The sequence below is a fragment of the Patagioenas fasciata genome, chromosome 19 (genome assembly GCF_037038585.1).
Source record: "Patagioenas fasciata isolate bPatFas1 chromosome 19, bPatFas1.hap1, whole genome shotgun sequence".
NCBI lineage: Eukaryota > Metazoa > Chordata > Aves > Columbiformes > Columbidae > Patagioenas > Patagioenas fasciata.
Window position 1 is genome coordinate 13,920,293 of NC_092538.1, and position 23,365 is coordinate 13,943,657.

A 23,365-nucleotide genomic window follows, 5' to 3' on the forward strand; every position below is an offset into this window, starting at 1 on the left:
CCCAGAGAAAGACACAACCACGTCTCTGAACTAGGCCACGCTCCAATAAACTCAGGTCACACGCAGCCGGATCCAGCTGAACGCAGGAACCTCCCAACTCGCGCAGCAGAACTTTGCTCACCTGCGCAAGGAGCTTTTACCATCCTGAACAGCCTAATCCCACTCCCGTCCTAAAACCAGCCCAACCTCATCAGTAACATCAATGGAAAGAGGAACCCGAGAACTCCAGCACAAGTAGAGTGATTGATTTGCAGTGACAGAGCAACCCAGGCTGACACGATCTCTCAGTAACGACGGGAGAAGCGTTCAGCAGAGAGCTGCTCCAACATCAGAGCAACGAGGGCACCGAGTCACCCACAAACATGAGACCGTCCAGGCTGCGGATTATAACCCTCAGGTGCACTGAACTGTAAGGAACGTTCAAGGAAGAAACGTTGTTTTCACAAAACTGGGGAGCTGGCACCTGACCCCCGCGAGGGAAGGGACCGAGACACATCAGACTGTGAATCCTGAATGTAAAACAAAATCTCTTCAAACTAATCCCAGAATGCAAACTGACACCTGTATTTACAAGTTAATCTAGAGGGAAGGACGGCCAAAGAGCCAGGAACCCATTTTTAAATAGATCAATAAGGGAAAGGGTGTTGTTCGGATTAGATGAATGAAATACGTAAACTGAGGCAGGTGTCGGGTGCTCTGTAAACCCTGAAGAACCGACCAGTGGGCAACAGGGGAGGGAAATTGCACCCAGGGTTTGGGGGGATATAAACGGGGGCTTTTTGCCCTATTATGCGTGCCTGCCTTTAGGGAGAACACCCGGTCTTGCAAAATCATTAACAAAATGTGCTTTGCTGAGAGATCCTGCCTGGGCCTGTTCTATTGGCAAGGTGATCGTTTCCTACACGACCACACCTGGGCTCCGCAGTGACCCACGGGGGGGCCCACAGTGGGGCAGCACGTGTCACTGCACCAGTGGGGACCGTCACCCGGCAGCCACTCGCCTCCACACGCAGATTTCGGGGCCTTCTTGGACAAAAGCACTTCCATCTTCCCTTGCCTTCTTTCTGGTTTTGGTGGTGAGGAACTGAACGATGATCCAAATGCTGATCCCAATGATACAGGGAATTGACCTTCTCCCCTGGAGAAGTTGTAGAAACTGAGGGCAACAGAAAGTAGAAATTTGGAAAGGTTGTTAGATGAAGCTTGGAGAGTATTCAGTAACAGGGACAAGGAAGATTCTTGAAAGGATAAGTAAGTATGGAACTGAAGAGGTTGGAAGGCTTTGAAAGCCTTTAGAGAGAGGTCAGTATATATGTTGGGAAAATGAACGTTGGGGAAGGTACAGAGGAAGTAGGCAGAGAGAGAAACAGACAGTAGCAAGTTTTGAAAAAGACTGATGGGAACCTGGAATGAACAGAAACAAGTGGAATTTTTGGTGGATTGACAACAAGTAACAATTACATAGTAGGTAAAGGGAGTCACTGGCCAAAGTGAACGGGCATATTTTTGTGAACCTTTGAAATACAAATTGGGTAAACAAGTAGGAATTGATAAATTTCTATATATGTCCAATTCCTTCCAACCTTTTTGGGAGAAGGAATTTGGCCAGTAATAGAGAAATTAATACAAGTCAGGTTATAAACAGAATAATAAAGGACCTCTACCCAGTGGTAGCAAACACCTTTCTGACTGTATTAACTCTAATTTGATTTGGCTTACTGTTTTAGATTTGAAAGATGCCTTTTTGCCTCTCTCTCCGTGAAGCCAGCCAGACAATATTTATGTAAAACCCAGCTCACCTGGATGGTGTTGCTACAAGGATTTAAAAACAGCCCAACAGTACTAGGAAATCAGCTCGCTAAAGATCTTGAATCTTGGGAAGCCCCATCTGATGAAGGACAGATGCAACAATATGTGGATGATCGCTACCAGGACACAGAAGACATGCATAACCTGAACTGTAAGCTTATTGAACTTTGGGGGCTCCAAGGATACCAGGTATCACAGAAGACAGCCCAGATGATACAGCAACTCATGAGTAACTCATTTGGGCTATGAAATCAGCGTAGGGCAGAGGACCCTGGGCCAGGCTCGAAAGGAGGCCGTATGCCAAACATCAAAGCCTCAAACTGTAAAAGAATTACGGACCCTTCTTGGGCATGACAGAGTGGTGCCGGTTGTGTATTTATAATTATGGATTGTTTGTCAAGCCACTGTATGTGCCAGCAGCCACAGATCAGGAACACCTGCAATGGAATAAAGGAGCTACACGAGCCTTTGAAGAACTTGGTAAGGCTTTGACAGCGCCTGCTCTAGGACTCCCAGGTGTGAGTAAACCATTTTTTCTATTCTCTCACGAGAAGCAGGGAATAGCCTTGGGTACACTGGCACAGGATCTTGGCCCGTACCGACGAGCAGCGGCCTATTTCTCCAGACAATCAGATGCAACTGCAAAAGGGTGGCCGGGATGCCCGCGGGCAGTTGCTGCAGCGGTACTGAACATACAGGAGGCCCGGAAATTTACCATGGGTCAGAAAATGGCTGTGCTGGTATCCCACACGGTGCCTACAGTTCTAAAAGAAAAAGGGGGACGTTGGCTTTCCCCACAAAGATTTCTCAAATATCAAGCTAAATCATCCTCACTAACACTGTCAAGCCAGCTTCTTTCCTCAGTGACAACACTGGAAAAACAGTTCATCATAATTGCCTGGAAACCATTGAAACAACATAATCCAGCCAAGCAGATCTAAAGGACATAGGATTATGGAGAACACTGAGAACTGCCTTACGGACGAAAGCAGCAATATCCTGAACGGTGAAAGGCACGCTGGTTATGCTATAACTACTAGCCATGAAGTGATGGAATCTGGGCCTCTGTCTGAAAGTACTTCAGCACAAAAGGCAGAAATAATCGCCCTTACCTGTGCTCTGGAACTAGCCGAAGGTAAAACTGTGAACGTTTATATGGACTCTAAGTATGCTTTCAGGGTCGTGCACGGAACAATTTGGAAAGAAGAAGGACTCTTGAACTCTCAAGGCACACATATCAAACGTGCAGGAGAAATATCGGCAGCTCAACTTCCTAAGAAGGTGGCAATCATGCATATCCAGGCGCACCAGAAAGCGAGCTCGGAATTGGAAAAAAGGAAATGAGCTGGTGGACAGGGAGGCAAAACTGGTGCCTAAGCAAAAGGTAAAAGCGGAAAGTGCCCTAGTCCCCGACGGGCAGGTTATTTTAGAAGGTAAGCCAGAATATACTAAGGAAGACCAGAAACTTAGTATAGATTTAGAGGAATCATATCATGAGGAAGGGTGGGCTCACGCCCCACAAGAGAAAACTTATTGTTACCTCCTATTTAGTTTGCCCTTTAGTAGCAGAAACATTATACGAACATTTGATCAAAAATAGTAACTACAAATTGGTACACTACTGTAAGACAGGTGACACAGCAACGCGCTCTTTGCCTCCAGACTAATCCTAAGAATATACCTAAGCTAGAAATGGGTCAAATTGGGAAAGGAAACGGACCTGGGCAATAATGGTAAATTGATTTTTCGGAACTCCCAAGAAAAGGGGGGTGCTGATATTGGTTGGTACTAACTGATACCTTTTCAGGTTGGCCAGAAGCACTCCCTACCAGAACAGCAAAAGCTCGGGAGGTAACTAAAACATGAGCACAAGAAACAATACCAAGGCTTGGTGTTCCAGCTGATATATCCTCTGATAAAGGGCCACATTTTAAATCAAAAATTGTACAGCAAATCAGTCAGCACTTGAGAATAGACTGGCAACTACATACACCTTATCATTCTTCCTCCAGTGGCCAGGTAGAAAGAAAAAAAAAAAGATGAAGTGAGTCATCTAATTGAACAACAAATTGTAAATCTGGGGCAGGAGGCAAATTTGGCTTGGTCTCAATCTTCACCTTTGTCCCTCTTGCATATGAACAAGGACAAGGGCAAATAAGGGTTAAATCCTTTTGAAATCCTGGATGGGAGACCCTATAGTGTACAGAAGGGGATGTCTGCACAAGAAGGGGATGAAATTATGACTTTTTATATGGTTATATTGCGTAAACAACTTAACAAAATTGGGAAGAGTGTTTGGAACTTGGAGTAGGGGTCTGGATGGGCCAGTACATAACATCCAATTGGGCGATTATGTGTCTGTGAAGTCTCTTGCAGAAAAGGACTTTGGAATCACAACAGGAAGCCCATTTCAAGTCCTCCTGGCATCCTTCACTGCTACCAAGATTAAAGAACGGAATGCCCGAATCCATCATTCTAGAGTGAAGAAAGTCTGCAAAGCACCACGAAGGGTAACCCAGGCGCAACCTGGAAAATGCCGTTTCTTACGGTCATAACCCTAGCACACGGATGGGACGAAAATTGCCATGAGCAAGATCTGAATAAAACCATGGGGGAACGCTTTAAATTGGTGCTTTGGAATCAAAACCATCAGAGTGTATATATTACATTGCCCACTTCCGCAGAAGAAAGCTTTACATTTGTAGTAATTAACCAAAACCTTTCTGAAATTCTATCAAAGAAATTAGGTTATGTCCACCCTGACATGTTTTGGTCCTTCTGGACCTTCTGGGTAACCTTTTGGTCCCTTTGGTCCTTCTGGGTGACCAACCCAAACGGCACTTCCTACCTCAGCAAGAAGAAACCCGAAAGAGAAGACAAATGCTACAGCTGCAGTGAGCGGGGTCACCACGCCAAAGAACGCAAGCTCCCGTCGCAGCCCAGAAGATGCCATTCCTGCCGGAGCACCAGCCACATGGCTGTCAGCTGCCCCCAAAGAGCTCAGCAGCGCAGAAGACAAACACCAGGAGCCTGACTTTTGCATTAACATTAAAAATCTGTTGAAGGATAGAGATGGGTTTTCTCAGGTAGAAGTAGCCTTCTTACCTGCGGCCAGAGAAAACATAGACAATCATCACATTAGTAAAAGAATTTACTAACCTCTTAGCAAAGGGGGGAATGATACAGGGAACTGACAATTAACTAATTAACACTTGACACTTAAGGAACTAACCCTACCCCACATCACTAAAGACACTTAGAGAGCTAACCCTTTAACCCACATCACTATTGCCTAGCCTTGCTTAACTCTGTGTAACTTATTGTACGAAAAACAGGACTTCACTGACGCCTTGCAAAGATCACAATCCTCGGGTGCATCCTTGGGTGAACTAGATTACAGAAACTTGGACACAGTTTTAACCAACTCAGCAGTCTGAGACCCAACCAACTCATCACACTGGACCAAAGGTGATCGGGTACAGAGAAGAGGACCCGGGGTCACGATCACTGCGCAGCTGCAACCAGGAGGAGCCGGAGACTCTGGAAATGGTCTCCTGAACTCATTGCAATAAGAACCGCCTTCTCGGGGACAGGTTATGAATATGTACAGGTGTTCCTAAAACTTCCGTGAATATGTAACGCTTTACTGCATTTAATCAAGCTCACAGCTACTGTAATTTTACACACGTATTAGGTGAAATGATTCCCCGTGTGTCCGGCATCGTACCTAAATACATACCTTCCTTATAACCTCAAGGGTTGTAAGGTCATTCCACGCCTCACCAACAGCAACAACAGAATCAACGTAAAGTCTGTGCAGCCATAAGGACACCAGGGAAGTATAGAAGAAGTTCCACGTATCCATTGAGACATCTAGATCTGGAATAAATAACAGATTTAGCGAAAGCAGATTCCTACAGGATGAATTCAGTGTAAGCACACAAGAAAAATAATCATACAGGTTCTGTTCTAAGGAAAGGCAGAAAATACTTTTGTGCTGTGCAAGTGCCTGAAAGTAAAGAGTCCTTGCAAAACGTTCGCTGGCCTTAGTTTTGCGCGGACCTGACACAGGCAGATCTCTGGAGCTAAAAAGCTCCATGTCAGGGGAGAAATCACTGCCACAGAGGCTGCTGCCGAACACAGCCCTTGCTTGTGTACATGAGACACCACACTGGTTACAACAACAGCTTCGACCCAGAGTTTCAAGGCCAGACTGAAACCTGGAAACCTTCAAAGTACTTTTTCAGAATTCTATCGTGTGGGTGACGGTTGGTTCAGAACAACCCACACTGTTCTGAACCAACTTAAAAATTCAGGGTACATAACGCTGCAGCCAGGAGTGCACCTGTGCAGTCACCGACACTACCTAGCTCAAAAAAAAAAAAAAAAAGCATTTAAGAGTTTAAATAAGGTTTGTTTGCAACACTGATGGACTGAGGAACGCAGATGACACCCTCCTGCTGTTATCCACAGTCCTCTTGGATCTTGTTTCTGCAGACGTGAGACGAGCTCAGAAACCGAGCATTTCCAAGAGGCTGGAAGCTTTGCTAACTTATTTTTCCCCTGGGCTGTTACTAATGCTAAAAAAGCTTCTTTCCCCCTCACCCCTCCACAGTTAATACTGAACCCCAAAAAAGAAAAGAGCCGAGGGGCTCCCAGGCCCGTTCAGCAGCTCATCCTGTGCCTCCAGCACGACTGGTTTATGTGGGCAGCCCACAGGGGTGGGTTTTACCCCTCCAGGGGGCTCCAGAAACCTGCAGCAGCCCAAGTACCCCACACCCTGTGCCCACCCCAGCACGCGCCATCCTGCACCCCCAGCCCATCCCTCCCGTGTTCACCCACCCCTCTAACCCCCCATACAAACCCCTCACACTGACCCCCACATCCCACACCCCAGTAACTGCCTCAGAACCACCCCCCCCAGTTATTACCCCTTCACATACCCCCAGATATCACCCCCCCACACACACACACACACATTTTCCCGCCCCGTGGTTATTACCCTTCCCCCCTCACACACACACACTCCCAGTTATTACCCCCACACACACACACTCTCCCCACCTCAACATCATTACACCCCCAGTTATCACCCCCCACCCTACAGCTATCACCCACCCCCCCATGGCTATTATTCACACACACAGTTATTGCCCCCTCCATAGTTATTACCCACACCCACCCCTCACAGCCCCCCCAGTTATTACCCCCACACACTTCTCCCCTCCCCACAATTATTGCCCCCAAGGGTTATTACTCTTCCCTCCCTCACACCCCCCGCCCCCCCAGCCCAGTTATTACCTTCACGCACAGTTATTACCCCACACACACCCCCCCGGGGTTATCACTCACACACACACAGTCATCACCAACACCGTTATTTGTCCCTCTCACAGTTACTACCCCTCGCATCCCCCCAGTTATTACCCCCACATGCACAGCTATTACCCCCACACACACACATGCACTCCCCCCTCAGGGTTATTGCTTCGCCCCGTTATTACCCCCACACACCCTACAGTTCCCACTCACACCTCCCCAAGTCATTACCCCCGACCCCGCCGCTATCAACCCCCCACACCCACCCTCCTCTCATGGTCATTACTCCGCCCCTCACACACACCCCTTCCCCCGCCCCGTTATTACCACTGGCCCTCAGAGTTATTTAGCCCAAACCCTACGGTCACCCCCCACAGTCCTCACAGGTTCACGCCCCTCACGGTTATTCCTCCCCCCATACACCGCAAGCTCCCCAGACCCCCGCCCCTTCCGGCCACCGTTTCCCGCCGGACGGTTCTTGCTGGCGCTCCTGGGGGCGGCGGCCACCAATGGGAAGGCAGCGTGAGGCGGCCCCTCGGCCGTGGCGCAGCGGCGGCCGCCGCCGTGTCCGTCTTCACCCCCACCAACCAGGGGGAAAGCGCCGGGAGGCGCTTCGGGATCGCCTGTTACCGCAACAAGGCCATGGGATGGCGCAGCGGAGCGTGAGTGCCGGCCCGGGGCCTGCCCGAGGGCGGGAGGGAGGCCGGCCGGCCGGCCCGTGTGGGGCGCAGGCCCGTGTGGGGCGCAGGCCCGTGTGGGGCCCGGCTGGGGGGGGCTTGTGTGGACCTCCCTTGGACACTCTGAAGAGCAGAGGGGCCCTGCAGAGGGACCGGGACAAATTGCAGAGCTGGGCAATCACCAAGCACATGAAGTTCAACAAGAGCAAGTGCCGGATCCTGCACCTGAGCCAACCCCGGCTGTACAGACAGACTGGGGGACGAGGTGCTGGAGAGCAGCTCCATGGAGAGGGATCGGGGGTTCTGGTGGACGGCAAGTTGAACGTGAGCCACCGGTGTCCCTGGAGCCAAGAGGGCCCCGTGTCCTGGTGCACCCAGCACAGCACGGCCAGGCGGGCAGGGGGGGATTGTCCCGCTCTACTCTGCGCTGGGGCGGCCTCACCTGGAGCATCCACTGTGTGCAAGGCTGGGGACACAGGAGAAAAGGAGACAAAGCTACTGCAGCGTGTCCAGAGGAGGCTGCGAAGCTGGTGAAGGTTTGGAGGGGAAGCCGAATGAGCAGCGGCTGAAGTCCCTGGGTTTGTTCAGCTGGAGCAGAGCAGACTGAGGGCAGAGCTCATGGGCTGCAGGTTCCTCAGCAGGAGCAGGAGGGGCAGGTCTGAGCTCTTCTCTGTGACAGTGACAGAGCCCGGGGAATGGCAGAAGATGTGCCAGGGAGGGTCAGTGGGACATGAGGAAAAGGTTCTTCACCCAGAGGTGCTGGACACTGAACAGGCTCCCAGGGAGGTGTCACGGCCCCAAGTCTGGCAGTGTTCAAGGAGAGACTGGACAATGTCCTCAGGCACACGAGGTGACCTGTGGGGTGTCCTGTGCAGGGACAGGAGTTGGACTCCGTGATCCTGGTGGCACTGGGGGAGCTGGGAAGGCCCCTTTCAAGCCAAACTATTCTGTGATCCGTGTAGGTGCCTTCCAAGTCAGCACATTCTGTGATTCTATGACCCAGTTTTGTGGGGCAGCCCCGTGTGGGCACCCAGCTGTGGCAGGGGAGAGGCCCAGGTGGGGCCTGGCTGTGGAGCCGGGGAGCTTTTGTGGTACGCGGCTCTCCAGCCCAGGAAGGTGGTGGGATCTGTGTGAATCCGGGTACGCGGAGCGCCCTTGGGCACAGGGCAGTGCCCTGCGCTTTCCTGGGGAGTTACATCTCAGGAGTAGAAGTTTCCAGGCTCGTTGGCAGCACAGGTTGTTCCTCCTTGCTAAAAACTCATGTTCTTTTTTATATTGTTGACTTCACAAATTTTCTAACCGTGCCCTAATCTCTTAGAGAAAGATTTTGATGAGGTCCTGCAGACACACAGAGTGTTTGTCAACATTTTCAAAGGCCAGGTGGCAAAGAAAGATGATCTTGTTAAAGCATTTGTGACGGATGACCAAACAGAAATCTGTAAGATGGTAGGTTTCAACCACTTCGCGGTTAGCAGCTTTATAAAAGCTTGGAGAAGACTTTCCCCTCCAGGGCTGGTGACTCCAGCACTGCCCTGGGCAGCCTGTTCCAATGCCCCACAGCCCTTTGGGGAAGAAATTGTTCCAAGATCCAACCTCAGCCTCCCCTGGGGCAACTTGAGGCCGTTTCCTCTGCTCCTGGCGCTTGTTCCTGGGGAGCAGAGCCCGACCCCCCTGGCGCCAAGCTCCTTTCAGGCAGTTCAGAGATCAGAAGGTCTCCCCTCAGCTCCTGTTCTCCAGCTGAACCCCCCAGGTCCCTCAGCTGCTCCCATCACACTTGTGCTCCAAGTCTTGAATATTTGATATGTATTTAGCTGAAAAGAGTTCTGAATACTCTGTAGAATATACAGCTTTTATACACTGATGTCTGTGGACACAGAAAAAAAAAGAATTACCAGTGCTGAAGAGTTTCTCACCTAAGGTATATTTTTAAGGATGCAGGGGATGCAAAGGGGACAGTTGCTCACTTGGGGAAGTCCAATGAAATGTTAAGAACAGATCTAATTTCTTAGTCCTTCTTGGTAGGATATGAACTGTGGGCTTGTTGTGAATTCAAGGAAATCTGCGCATCTTTTTTTGTAGTTTTTCTGTGGTGAGTTTTTTCTTTGAAATCTCTCCGTGCTGTCTGTCATAATGACATACATTATTAATACTGTTATTTTTTTTATCCACTTCACATCTGACCAAACCATTCAAGCAATTGTTAAATTTAACAGAGTTACTAGATTTTTCACTCTGTAGTCAAACCCATGACATTTATTAACTGGGTTTTTTTAGTTATTTACTGTCCAGATTTTAACAGAAGGAGAGCTGCAGGTATCGGACAAAGAACGGCACACGCAGCTGGAGTAGATGTTTAGAGACATCGCGACCATTGTCACTGACAAATGCGTGAATCCCAAAACAAAGAGGCCGTACACAGTGATCGTCATAGAAAGAGCCGTGAAGGACATTCACTACTCCGTCAAACCAAACAAGAGCACGAAGCAGCAGGTCTGTTTTCTTGCAAAATCGGTTTCAGGTCAGAGGTGGTGGCTTCAAGTGTAATTTCTCTGTTTGCAGCCACAGAGGGATCAGCAAAGCCCTGGGGGCTGAATTCTGCAGAGTGATTCTTCATCCAGCCGGTGGTTGAATGCTGGATGCAAACAGCTGCTGAAACTCGTGCAGTTTGTTTTCTAACAATTCAGGGAAGGGAGAAAGAAAGAAAGAAACTAATTAAAGCAGCAACAGTGATACGCCTGGAACAGAAAGAAAAGTTTTGTCCTTTAGTTTGATTGAGGTAATAGATTGGGCCTTGCATCTGAGCCACATGTTGGTTTGCAGTATAAGTGCTATTTAAGATTTCAGACGGGTTTTTTAAGTGTTGGAGGGATCACGAATAACAAGAACTCTGCCTTTCCTTGTTAATCTACCAAAGCAGCGTTCGAGCAAACTCCCTGCAGCGCTGACAAAAGTGTCAGAAGCTGATGCGAAGGATTTGAGGTTTTGGTCTGTGTGATGGTTTTCAAGCAGGTGTGTAAATGCTCTTTGTTTTTAACACCTTTGTAGGCACTGGAAGTGATCAGACAGTTAAAGGAGACCATGCAAATCAAACGTGCTCACATGAGGCTGCGATTTATTCTTCCAGCAAGGGAGGGGAAGAAACTGAAAGAGAAGCTCAAGGTGCTGATTAAAGTGATTGAGAATGAAGATTTCCACCAACAGTTAGAAATTGTAAGCGATAAAGCCTGGCAACTGTGTGGGAGTGTTATTTTTCTCTGCTAAAGTGGCTGAAGCATTTCAAAGGGTTTCCCCAGCTGTGCTTGGCAGAGAGCTAAAGCCAGATGCCTTTCTCTGATGTCTGCATCACCCAAGACACTTCACTTTTGGTTTTCCACCAAGCTGAGTGGTGCAGTCGATGCACTGGAGGGAAGGGGTGACATCCAGAGGGACCTGGACAGGCTGGGGGGTCCATGTGAATCTTGTGAAATTCATCCAGGCCAAGTGCGAGGTCCTGCACCTGGGTCAGGGCAATACCCAGTACCAGCACAGACTGGGGGAGGGAGGGAGGGTCAGACGGATGGGCAGCAACCCTGTGGAGAAGGGCTGGTGGGTAACAAAAGGGCCATAAGCTGGCAGTGTGCTCTTGCAGCCCAGAAAGCCAAGTGTGTCCTGGGCCACATCACCAGCAGGTGGAGGGAGGGGATGCTTCCCCCTCTGCTCTGCTCTCCTGGGGCCCCCCAGAGAACTGAGTCCAGCTCTGGGGTCCCCAGCGCAAGACAGACATGGACCCCAGGGGGTCTGTCCCTCTGTCACCAGTGCTGCCTCAGGCCCTCCAGCATTTTAGAACGATGCTAAAACCCAACCTGTGGCTGGCAATGCCAACCCAGGCGATGTGATGGTGAGTTTTGACCCACACTTATATTAACCCTCCTAAAACCAACATGGAAATGGCAGATGTTTGTGCCTCCTTGTGTGGAAGCAGCTCTGGCTGCCTCCTCCCACATCCCACCCTTGCAGCTCCAGGACAGACCCCACACTGGTGGCCCTGCCTGCATCTCCCGTCCCAGAACAGCCAAAGGAGCTGCTTGTTTTGGCCTCCAGCTGGCTGATTTAGCCTGGTTCCCTTTCTCCATGAGTGATAAAACCCGGTGCTGAGGCTCCGGTGTCAGTCCCAGCCTGTGCCTATCCTTCGTTGTGTGTCATTTCATGTGATTTTGATCACATCCTTGAAAACAAAAACAAACCTCCAACGCACTCAATGTCAGCCCTCCCAGGGCAGAGATATTTCCGCGTGGTGAACGCTCCCGTGCAAATTCTCCCGTGTCCTATTTTAGGTTTCTCACCGGCAGCGGCTGCAGACAACTGCGCTGGAGCTCCTGTCAAGCCTTTGGCAGTGGTTGTTGTGGAAGGAATAAGGGTCTCTCAGGGCAGAAGAGGAAATCTCTCCTTTCCTTCCCTGGGCTGTGTCACCCCCCCCCACCTGCCACCTAATGAAACCCCAATGGCATCAGCCCTTTCCCTCCCCTGCATTTCTTAATTTATTCCTTACATTATTAATTTTCCTATATTGGAGGGCACCGTGCAACCTTTCTTTTTCCAGTGTTTGGGAATGTGTGTGCTCCCCTGCGCACTGGTGGCGTCACCATCATTGGAGGGGTTGGACAGATGCAGAGATGAGGTTCTCAGGGACATGGGTTAGTGCTAGGGGTGGGTTATGGTTGGATTCCATGATCTTGAGGGTCTCTTCCAGCCAAAATAATTCAATGATTTTATGACCTCCATCATGGGGACGCCCCGACATGGGCTCTACTGCCCCATGGCCCCCATGGGGTGGGGACAGTGCCCTACTGTGCCCCATGCAGCTCCCCTGCCCAGTGCAGGCAGGCTGTCCCAGGCAGGGCTGTCCTGTGTGGCTCAGGGGTCACTTTGGCAGAGGGATGCTCCTGACCCTGCTGCTGCCTTCCTGGTTGGTTGTATTTTGGTGTTTTCTTACTCTAGAAACCCAGGCATTGCCTCTGGTGTCTTCCCACTCGCTCCTGTACCTTTTTGCCACTTGTCACATCCATTTCCACGGCCGCCTCTCCCGGGCCAGGCTAAGACAGCGGCAGTCAGTCCGATTGCACCCAGTGTTGTCTCCCGGGCAGGAGCTCGCTGGTGGGGTGACGTCTTCTCCTCGCCTCGCAGACATGGTGAGGAGTTGGGATGCGGTGTCTGAACACATTCAGGGAATGCTCATGATAAAGCAGTTGGCCTTTATCTTCTGCTCACAACTTAACAGTTTCAGGAGACCTGAAATTCCTGTGTTGCTGCGTGTCGTTGCTCTTCCCCTCCTTTCAAGGCAGCTAAAGCATCTCAGTGTTCCCTTGCATCTGGCAAACAGGCCACAGACCGGATTCTCCAAAAACTGAGATGGAAAAATGGAGTCCAGCTTTGTCAGAGAGAAGTCTTCAACACGTTTTGTGGCTTCTCTGTTGGCCAGAGTGCAAAGACCAGACCAAGAGCCTGAAACAACTGGCACCAGGGGAGGTTTTAGGTGGGATATAGGGGACAATTTCTTCCTGAAAAGGGCTGTCGGGCATTGGAACAGGCTGCCCATGGCAGTGGTGGAGTCACCATCCCTGTATGTCCCTTGGGACAGCCGTGTCATAGAATCACAGACTCATTTTGGTTGGGAAAGACCCTCAAGATCATTGAGTCCAACCGTTAACCCAGCCCTGGCACTAACCCACGTCCCTGAGAACCTCATCTCCGTCTGTCCAACCCTCCAGGGATGGTGACCCCACCACTGCCCTGGGCAGCCTGTTCCAATGCCTGACAGCCGTTTGGGGAAGAAATTGTTCCCCAGATCCAACCTCAACTTCCCCCGGCGCAACTTGAGGCCATTTCTGTTTGTCTTATCGCTTGTTACGCTTAGGGTGGTGAGAGCCTGGCCCAGGTTGGCCAGAGAGGTGGTGGATGCCCCGTCCCTGGAGACATCCCAGGCCAGGCTGGACGGGGCTCTGAGCAACCTGAGCTGGTGACAATGTCCCTACTCAGGGCAGGGGGTGTGGTGGGTTGCAACTTGGGCAGCTTTTGCAACGGATTTGTGGTGTCTCTGCACCCCTGTGCAGTTGTATGGATGTGACTGTGCTTGGCTGCAGGATGCTGGAGGAGGAGCTGAGGGCAAAACTGCAGTCCGAAGAGGCCCGGCGAGACCGGTCGCGAGCCCAGCTGCTGAAGAACGAGGAGCTTCTCCTTGAATTTGAAAACAGAATCGACCGCCTCCTATTCCATCTGCACGGCATCACCGTGCCTGGCCAGGTATTCACCCAGCGCTGGGTGGCGCAGTGACGCAGCGCGGTGACACTTGGCGCAGCCACCGTCACCCCAGGTGGCTCATTTTGCCCACCAAGGTGGTTCTCTCCGTCTCCAGGATGACTCTCTCCTGTCCCGGGGGGTGGAGGAGAAGCTCCAGTACCTGGGCCAGAAGCTGCAGTACCTGGCACAGCGGGCGGCCCACCTGCCCCCTGAGTGCAAGATCCTGGATAAGAGCAACGAGATACGTGGGATGTCCATCCCTGCTGGGGTCTTCGGGGACCCGCAGCAGGCTCCTCCTGATGGCCCGTCCCAAGTGTCCCCCAGGGGGACATCAAGGGCACCTCTTGGGTTGTAACACCCACCTCCCCTTCAGCAATTAACCCAGGGTGTCTTTCACAGATTTTTGTGAAGGCCAGGGATTTTCTGGAGAAAAAAATGTCGAGTGATCCTCAGAACGTGGTGGTTTCCTTTGAGGAGAGAGACAGCAGCGATGACGGTAGGAGAGCTTAGCGGGGACGTGTCCCACGGCGACTGTCCCTGCCCCTGCCTGTTGGGATTTGTGACCATCCTCGCCTGTCTCTCCCTGTCCCAGCAGAGCCCAGCCCATGAGTTCTCTCCAGACCTTGGGGCTGTCTCCAAGGCTTTGAGCATGGGTGGTGCTTTTAGGTGGGGATGTGGGAGCATGAAGGCAGCTGGCGGGGTGGTGAGCATCGAACCACAGAAGGAACAAGAAAAGATGCTGTGGGGCAAGGAGGGAGAGCCTTGTCTTCGAAATCACCTGGTTGTGAAGAACAACCAGTGCTGGGGTCTGTCTGTGGCCTCTTCCTATTGGATGCTCTTGGAGGAGCCACTGAGTTTCTGAGCTTGCCACCTGTTTTGAATGAAGCTGGAGCTGCGTCCAGCACCGCGTGGCTCCAGACCTTTCTGGGAAGCCCCAGCAGCTGGGGATGGGCCACAGCAGCGGCACTGCCAGGCCCTGCAGGTCAGCCTGGGATGCTGGGCAGGAAGAGCCAGGGCTTGGCAGGAAAGCTCCCTGTGATGTCACCAGCCCTCCAAAGCGTGCTGGCTCTCCCTGGTGACATGGGCACAGCAGAAGTGGCCCTGCAGACCCTCCCCGGCCCGTTTCTCTCTGTTCCCTCCTCCAGAATCCTCTAAATCTGATGACGAAGATGACGAGCACGTCCCCACCCGGGAAGACATCAAGAGGGAGGGGCAGCTGCTGATCCAAAGCAAGAAGACAGCCAGCGTGTCACGGAATGCACCCCGAGATTAGTTTAAGGGACAAGAGGGTCCAAAACAACTTTTATTAAACCGGTGAGAAACAGGGTTTTAGCCCTCCAAAAGTGACTTAAATATAGGTTCGGGTATCAGTTGAGGAAAATTATGAAGGGGCAGCAACTAGTACAACAGGAGGTCCACAGTGTGCATGCACGTGGCTTCACCCAGAACAATGCCGGAACCGCCCCTGAGGCCCAGAGGAGTACACGCTTGCCTGAACACGGTGCGGGATTATTCTTAAAGGGATATAGGTACTCGTAGTGAGTACGGAAAGTGTACGCTCGCGATTCCGCGAGGGTAAATTTATAATACACTCGCAATCCTGCGAGGGTTAATTTACTTACACGTGCAAATGTGCACGGAATACTACACGTGCTTATATGGAAGCACGGGAGGAAAATACACTCGCGATTATGCGAGGAAATAATTTTATACGTGTGCAAATGTGCACAGAAGGTTACTCGTGCATATGTGCACGGAAAGTATAAATACACTCGCGATTATGCGAGCAAATAATTTTATACATGCTTATATTAAGCACGGGAAGTTACAGGTGCAAATGTGCACGGAAAGTATAAATATACTCGCAATCCTGCGAGCCGTTTTACTCACACCCGTGGCGGCAAGGCAAGCGGAGTCTCCATCCCGGGGAGGAGGGCTCTCGGCGGCAGCATCTCGCCCGTGCTCCGAGAGACCCGCGACAATGGGCGGAGTCTCGACGAGAGTCCCGTTTTTTATAGGCTGATCAGACCTGACTCTAGGCATTCTAGAAGCTTCTCTGCACCCCCACACCGGTTGTGGGGTGCCCCTGAAGCCTCCAAACATCCCCCACACTGGCCGCGGGCACCCAGCGGCTCACTGGCGCCTCGGCACTCCCGTCTCCTAATGACCCTGAGCCCTTCTCTCTGTCACCCTCTTCCCGAATGTTCTGCAGGGTACGCTAAATTAGGCTTTTAGACATATCTGTGGAACAGGTTTTTTTCTACAAAGACTACATACAGGTTGCATTGTTTAATGGCAGCATGTACTAATATTATATGCTCAGGTTTCACAGCCACTGATAACATATCCATTTAGGCCAGTTTGATTAACAAATATATCGTTAAGTCTATTACAGTCTCTAACCCCAGGAAAAATACACCCACGTGTTTAGTGAGAAATTATATTACGGATATACGCTTGCCTGAATCTGGCAAGGAATTATTCAAGAAAATCCACGGGTTTATAATGAGGAAAACACCCGCCCAAGCGGCGAGGAATTATTTAATACACTCGCTGATCTGGTGAGGAAATAGCTCAGTTCTACCTAGTAAGTTATCGCTCACCCCAGCGAGGCGACGAGGCTGACCCAATCCCGGGAGGCTACTTTAGGTGGCGATCCTGCCTAAGGGGAGGCTTCAGGCAGACAGACCCGCAGCTCCGAGAAGACCACAAACGGCCATTCAACGGGACCCCGTTTATATCCGTGTCAGATCTGACTGTGGGCGGTCTAGAAGCTTCACGTCTTCTCTGCACGCCCCTACTGTGGCAGGGCAGCCGCGCTCCCCGCTGCAGACACGTTGGGTGAGAGAGGCAGGAAGAAGCGGGGAAGGGTAGAAGAAAGCCCATCGGCGCTTGCAGCCCTGTGTCCCCATGTGGGGACATGGCAGGGGCGGCCTGGGGAAACCCCTCCCACTCAGGAGACAGTGGGGTGGGGGCAGCTCCCAGAAACCCCTGCCCACTGCAGAGCCCCTGGCAGGGCCTGGGGGGCAGGTGTGTGCAGCCCCTCTGTGACACGGTCCGAGGTCACAGTGGGACAGCCAGACGTCACAGTGGTGACAGTCCCCCTTTCCCTGTCGTGACCAGCATCTGCCCCACTCACCCCGGTGAGGCCGAGTCGACTCCAAGTGCTGAGAGCTGCTCTCGCCACCGCTCTGCTCTGGAGTAGCTGCTCTGCAGTGAGGAGGAGAAGGCGGAGAGAGGGAGCACGACAGCACCAAGGAGTGTGAAAGGTGGAGAAGGAGAAGGAGGAGGAGGAGGAGAAGGAGAAGGAGAAGGAGGAGGAGGAGGAGAAGGAGAAGGAGGAGGAGGAGGAGAAGAGAAAAAGAAGGAGGAGGAGGAGGAGGAGAAGGAGGAGGAGGAGAAGGAGGAGGACAAGGAGAAGCAGTAAAGCCATTGTCCAGCCACTTGCTGCAGTTGTTGACTTGAAGCAGCAGTGGAACTAAGATGGCAAGACAGCTCTTCTTGCAGCCTCACCTGAGCCCAACTATTGAGAAGCTCGAGCGTTATGGTAAGGCCTTCAGGCCCAATTTCACATGTGTGTCTGGGTCAAGGACATCTCTGAAATCAGGATGGAAACCCAAGGACTGTGGGGGGTGGTTGCTCAGGAGTGGTGACTGCAAGGAGGGACCTGCTTGACCATCCCAAAGGGCTGAGGGGCTGATGTGGCAGCCAGGGCTCCTGGTTCCCTTCCTGACGTGGCCCCTGCCTTCCTGGGGCAGCCCAGGCAGAAACCCCTGACCCCAAAGGGCTGCCCTTGCCTGGCGCTGGGCATTGCCCACGCTGAGCTCATGTCTGAATGGAAGAGCTGAAGGTGCTCGTGGGCCACGTGGGCTCTGTGTGTTCAGAGATGTGACCCGGCAAAACTGGCCCCTGCTGGGGAGACACCAGGGCCTGCCCTGAGCCTCCGAGAGCCGCGTGGAGCACAGCCCCGTGCCCCCGCGGGCATGGCAAAGCACTGCCGGCTTCCCGTGGGAGTGGGTCACACCCTGGAGAGCTGCACCTGCAAGGAAAGGAGCCCCTTGGAGGCAGCATGAGGTGTCCTTTGGTTCTTGCCGGGCTGGAGAGAGACCACCTGAAATGCCTGAGTGAAAGATGCATCGCTCCTTGGACAGGAGTGGGCCGAATGGTCTTGAGCTTGCTGCCTCAGAGCATGACAGGTCTTTCCCTTGTTTTTCCAGAGTTCGCTAAGATTTGGGCCAGCACATCGTATCACCTCAGCCTGCAGCTGGCTCTCCACCAGGTGGGCCTTACCTCCTTCTCCCCTCACACCCTGATGAACGCTGATCAAGTCCTGACAGCCCTTTGCCATGGGGTGCAGCTGTTCTTCCCCTGCGTTGAAAGCGGGAGCAACGCCCCAGCACGACACTGCAATGCACACAGTGACATGGACACCTTCTCTGTCCATTCAGATGTACAAGAAGGTCCCCCCGTCAGAGTTGCATGTGAAAACCTGGAAGCCTGGGACACATCTGGATTTATTCCAAGCGTGGGAACCCCCTGCCTTCTATCTGATTGAGCCAGAGGGTGTTTGTCAGCTTTCCCTCACCTATTTGGTTCTTCGTAGCTGAAGGGGGGTGAGAGGGAAAAGCGCAGCCCCTGTTTGTGTTCTCCCAAGGAGCCCATCTTGCTCCTTTGTGCCTCAGGCCAGGGCAGGGCACTAAACGCCATCAGCCTCCTCTGACAAGTCACCCGTCTGCCCCTCCAAGACTTCTTCCCATCCGCCATCTCCTCTGTTCCAGGCTGTCCGCATTCCCGGAATCGGGACTTTTGCGGTTGTCAGAAAGCGAGTAGCCCTCAGCGAGCAGGATCTGGTGATCGTGGAGAGACCCGTGTTTCGACCTGAAAAGGCTGTTGTGCAGGACCATGAGCTCCGCTATGGTTGCAAAGACTTCCCTGGTAAGCAGCGTGAAAGCGGCGCTGGCCCTTGAGCAGGGTGGGGAGGGGTGCTCTGCTCCCCAGAGGTGACTGAGGGGAGTACCAGCCACCCACCGCGGTCCTGCCAAGAGCTTCACTCGACAAAACCAGCCGGCTGTGAAAGGACCCTGCCTAGCTGTTTGTTTTAAAGAATCACCAGCGGACAATACAGCTAAGAGCGCACTCTCTTTGTCCTGCTTCAACAACAGGTTCCCTCACAGCTTCCTTGGTGTGGTGTCTTCTGGTTCCGTGATGCTTCAACTCTTGCTCCCCCTTTCCGCTGCACTAGACCTCCTCCAGGCAAATGCCGGGGCTCTTCCCAGCTCCCTCAGCCTCCTTGCACGGGGGAAAAGCAGGGGAAACCCAGGGGGGTAAGATGGTTCCTTCCAAAAGCCAGTGACGGCGACACCTGCGCCTTCTAGTCACTACTGCCTTTGGGGCAGCTGTTGTGGGACCCTGGGGAGCACCCAGAGCTTGGGGCTGTGTTTGGGGTGCGTTTCTCTCTAAAGACAAAGACAGCACCGAGTGTGGGCTGGCACCCTCCAGCTTGCCCTGGGACCTGGTGCCTATCTCCCCACTTTGTCCCGCAGTCACTCTTCTTCCCACCAAGTGCCTAAGACTCTTTGTTTCCCTTTCTGTATCAGAGAAACCACAGCTGTCTGCTCCGCACCTCACTGTCCACTTTAAGAGGAAAGGACAAGCCGAGCGTCTCCTCAGAGGCGCTGGCCCAGCCAGACAGCCCAGTACCAAAGTGTTGCCCGAGGGCCTGGAGGCTGCAGACCTTTGATTGTAGCCTGCCCAGCAGGTCTGCAAGCTCATGTGTTCCTCTTCTCTTGTCTTTCAGGCCATCAAGATTTCGAACAACTGCCGTATGCTGAGATAGCCTCAGAGAACGCTGTCTCTGAGGGCACCGTGCAGCTCTACATGGAAAGGACCACGCACCTTTTCCATGCCTGCCTAGAGAACAGGAAGAACGTTGCCATCATCTGGAGGGACGTGGGCATGCTGATTGCCGAGGGAAAAGAGATAAAAAAGAGATTTTACTTACACTTTTTGGAAAGGCTGAATGGCACTGGCAAGATGCTGCAAGCTCTTCTCGAGGTAGGATTTTCACTTTCCCAGCCCCACTCCTGCTGCTTCTGAAATGCTTTCTGGGGGCTGCTTTCCCCTGGCCGACCATGCCTTGTTCAGTCACCTGGGCTCCTGGAGCTCTAGAGCACAGCAGGCTCTCTGCAGAGCACCTCCCTGGCGTGCAATGGCCTGGCTTTGCAAGAGCCACCCCCAGAGGAGCTGCACTTTGCGAGAAAAGGCCGGCGTTGATGGCGCGGAGCGCTGCGTGCCCCACTCTGGGGGCCGGGAGCAGAGGCACAGGCAGAGCAAGGCTTGCTGAGCCCAGAGCCCTTGGGCGGCTCTGGCTCTTTGCTGGCGCTGGGCTGAGGCGGAGCGAGCAGCCGGCCCTTCCCAGTGTCCGCTCCTCCCGTCATCCGTCTCTGTCCTCGTTGCAGATGCCGGAGATGAGGGACTCAGTCATCTCACGCCATGACACCGCTGCTTCCCAGACCTCCTCTGGACGTGTTATCGTCCTGCCATGGTATGTTTGACTTCACTTGGAGGAACGTGGGACAGTGGCACGGCTTATGCATCTGTCCTACTGTGGAGCTAGAGACGCATTTAGGCAACATTTCCCACTACGTTTCTCCTGCTCCTTTTCTTTCCTCTGTGGGAGAGACTGCTCTTAGGTCCGGAAACGTTAATCTGCAAGGCTCTACAAGGAACTTGGAGGGCAAGATCAGAATTCGAAAGGGTGTTAGAAAATCAGAGCACTAGATAATATTCTGCTCTCCATGTGCACTGTGAGCAGGATCATTTCCCCAGAAGCAGCAAGGGGGTTTTGTGGGAGGACGGCCATTCTCACGGGAAGGATGGAAAAAAGTGGGCACAGGCTGACGGGGTCTCACCTAGCCCTCCCGGCACTGGAGTTTCTACTGCAGCCCTCCGGGTTGGGCTGCCTTGGGAAACAATGTGGTGTCCTTTCTTCAGCCTGGTACCTTCTTGCTCTTCAGGTGCCAACTTGAGACCGTGCCTAAGATGCCAACGCTGATAGACCTGACGGGACGTGTGCAGGGAAAAGGTGATGGCAGTGGAAAGAAAGGTCGGGGACCAGTGGGTTGCTGGCAGGGGGCTGCAGGGTTTCCTTCCACGGCACATGGAGGGGATCAGAACTGAGGTTACCCCAGGAGGCCTGGAAGAGGGAGAGGCTCCTCCTGTGACTCTCTGGACCCATCATGGTAATGCTCCGGTGCCCCATCATGGGACAAGGTCTCAGGACAGTCCTGCACCACAAAGGGCCTCTTGGACTGCTGAAGGACACCTTTCCAGTGGCCTCCACTCCCTGCTTGGGCTGCAAACAGTGCAAAGCTCTAAGCCTGCTTCTTTCCATCATGTGCTCAGATGTCTCAGAGGCAATGCCTGTGGTGTGAACCTGCTCCAGCAGCAAATGTGTGTACACAGGACCAATGCAGAAATCCCAGAGCTGGGTTCCCTTGAGCAAAATGATTCCCCTTCCCAGAATGACTCCCGGAGACCACCGGCTCTGCCAGGGAACCCCCTGTTTCAGCACAAGGATGAGAGAAAGCCATCCAGATAGTTTTCCCCAGGGAACCCCAGGGAATAATAGTGCACTGTAGGCACGAGGAGCTGGACCAGAAAAACAGTGTCAGAAAAGGCCTAAGACCTCCCAGGAAACATGGCTTTCCCCCAAAGGGATGAAAAGGACCACCTTCCCCAGTGTTACCACAGCCCTGAGCAGACCCGCACGTCACTCTCCTTGGAACTGGCACACAAGTGGCACCCGGTTCCCAGAACAACACCGAGATGCTGTTCTGAAGAACCGTCTCCTTTCCCCTTTCTAGAGGATGCTGCCGAGAAGCGCCTCCTCCGTCGAACCAGGCTTCCTCCAAATCGGTTACCTGCACCGACTGTGAAGCCGGAGCAGGGTCAGAAAGCTGAGGGGAGTGAGCCTCGCGCCAGGTGAGACACTCGCATAAATGGGTGAGCGTGACCCCCTGCTCCGGCCTCTGTGGGAGCGAGACGTTTCTCCTGGAAACACCCCAAGTGCGCTTTTCCCACGTCCCACTAACTCATGGTTTCTTGCTCATGGCAGTGTCTTGTAGCTTCTTGGCAGACTCTGCTGGCACCACTATTTCTTTCTTCCCTTCCGATGTGCAGAACTCTTGAGTAGCCAAGTGCAAAGGCTGATTCCAGGAGCAGAAGGTCATTTTGGCTTTCCCTTCAGGTTGAAATGAGCCTGGCCTTTCTGTTTGCTGAGAACAGAGTTCTGCAGTTAGTTACTGCAGAGGATTGCCCTGAGCAACCAGGAGCCTCTTCTACGCTGACGCCTGTCTTACGGAGAGCCCAGTGGCAGGATGGCCCTTCTCGTGGGGTCGTGTCCTCCTCCCTTTGACACTGTGTCCCCAGCGCCCAACCTGCCCGTACAGGGCGTAGCGCTATCTCCGGGCACAGGACCCTGTTCCTCTGGTTGCTCCAGCAAGAGAGGGCCGAGACCTGGGCATCCTGAGTTGCAGGGGGGCTGTTGGGCCCATCCGAGGCTGACAGCTTGGGGTCTTCTCTGTGCCTGGGGACTTGATCACAAGGATGCGAGCAGAGCACGTTCTGCTGCAGAAGCAGGTGCGCCACCTGGAAGCACAGGATGCAGAACCAGCTCCTCCTGCGCTCCTGCCAACACGCCCTGTTGTGTCTTTGCAGGCAGCTACCGGTCATCCAGAGGAGCTGCTTGAAGGAAAAGGAGGAGAAAGGAAAGCTACCGCCTCTGCTTGCACCCAGAGAAGTGGACTTCATAGCCAGAGCCATTGAGAGGAGAGAAAAGGTACCCGACACCGGATGCTGCAGGAGCACATCCTACTGGACTGTAGAGCAGCGTTGCTCCACACGTGCCAGTGCTCACAAGATTCTTCACTGGGTGTTCACGGGACCACTGACCAGTTGCTTTGGTGTTTGCTTGAAGGGAGGCGGGTCACTGTCAGTTGAGAATATACTTGTCACTTCCAGTAGCCTGGAAACACCCCCAGAGCCCTCACTTGAGGCCGTTTCTGTCGGCCAGGTGACTGCAGGGCTTGTCTGGGCTCGCCAGCTGCCGGCTGGTTTGTAGCCCGGTGGTGGCTTATCTCCCTGGTCATTCCAGACGGGCTCCTCGGTGGAGCCTGCGGGAACCTGGGAGCAAACCAGTGTGGACAGCAAGGCAGAAGAGAAGGGAGGGAGGGAGGGAGGGAGGGAGGGAGGGAGGGAAGGAAGGAAGGAAGGAAGGAAGGAAG

General features: G+C 52.8%; 1 protein-coding gene across 4 annotated transcripts; it reads left to right on the plus strand.

Annotated features, from left to right (window-relative positions):
- Positions 1–10,854: 10,854 nt before the first annotated feature.
- On the plus strand, positions 10,855–22,914 carry LOC139829457 (uncharacterized). Of its 4 annotated transcripts, none has more exons than XM_071817019.1 (5): positions 10,855–11,015; positions 13,925–14,084; positions 14,481–14,577; positions 15,227–15,395; positions 19,879–20,072. In XM_071817019.1, the coding sequence occupies exons 2-4, from the start codon at positions 13,926–13,928 to the stop codon at positions 15,352–15,354; spliced, it is 384 nt and encodes a 127-aa protein (XP_071673120.1). In that variant the 5' UTR covers positions 10,855–11,015; position 13,925; the 3' UTR covers positions 15,355–15,395; positions 19,879–20,072. The 4 variants fall into 4 exon arrangements, 2 of the variants coding, with proteins under 2 accessions (XP_071673120.1, XP_071673121.1); XM_071817020.1 differs by lacking the exon at positions 19,879–20,072 and adding an exon at positions 18,299–18,391; XR_011741923.1 differs by lacking the exons at positions 10,855–11,015; positions 13,925–14,084; positions 14,481–14,577 and adding exons at positions 20,540–20,625; positions 21,098–22,064; positions 22,800–22,914 and having other exon boundaries at positions 14,594–15,395; positions 19,879–20,135.
- Positions 22,915–23,365: the final 451 nt, after the last annotated feature.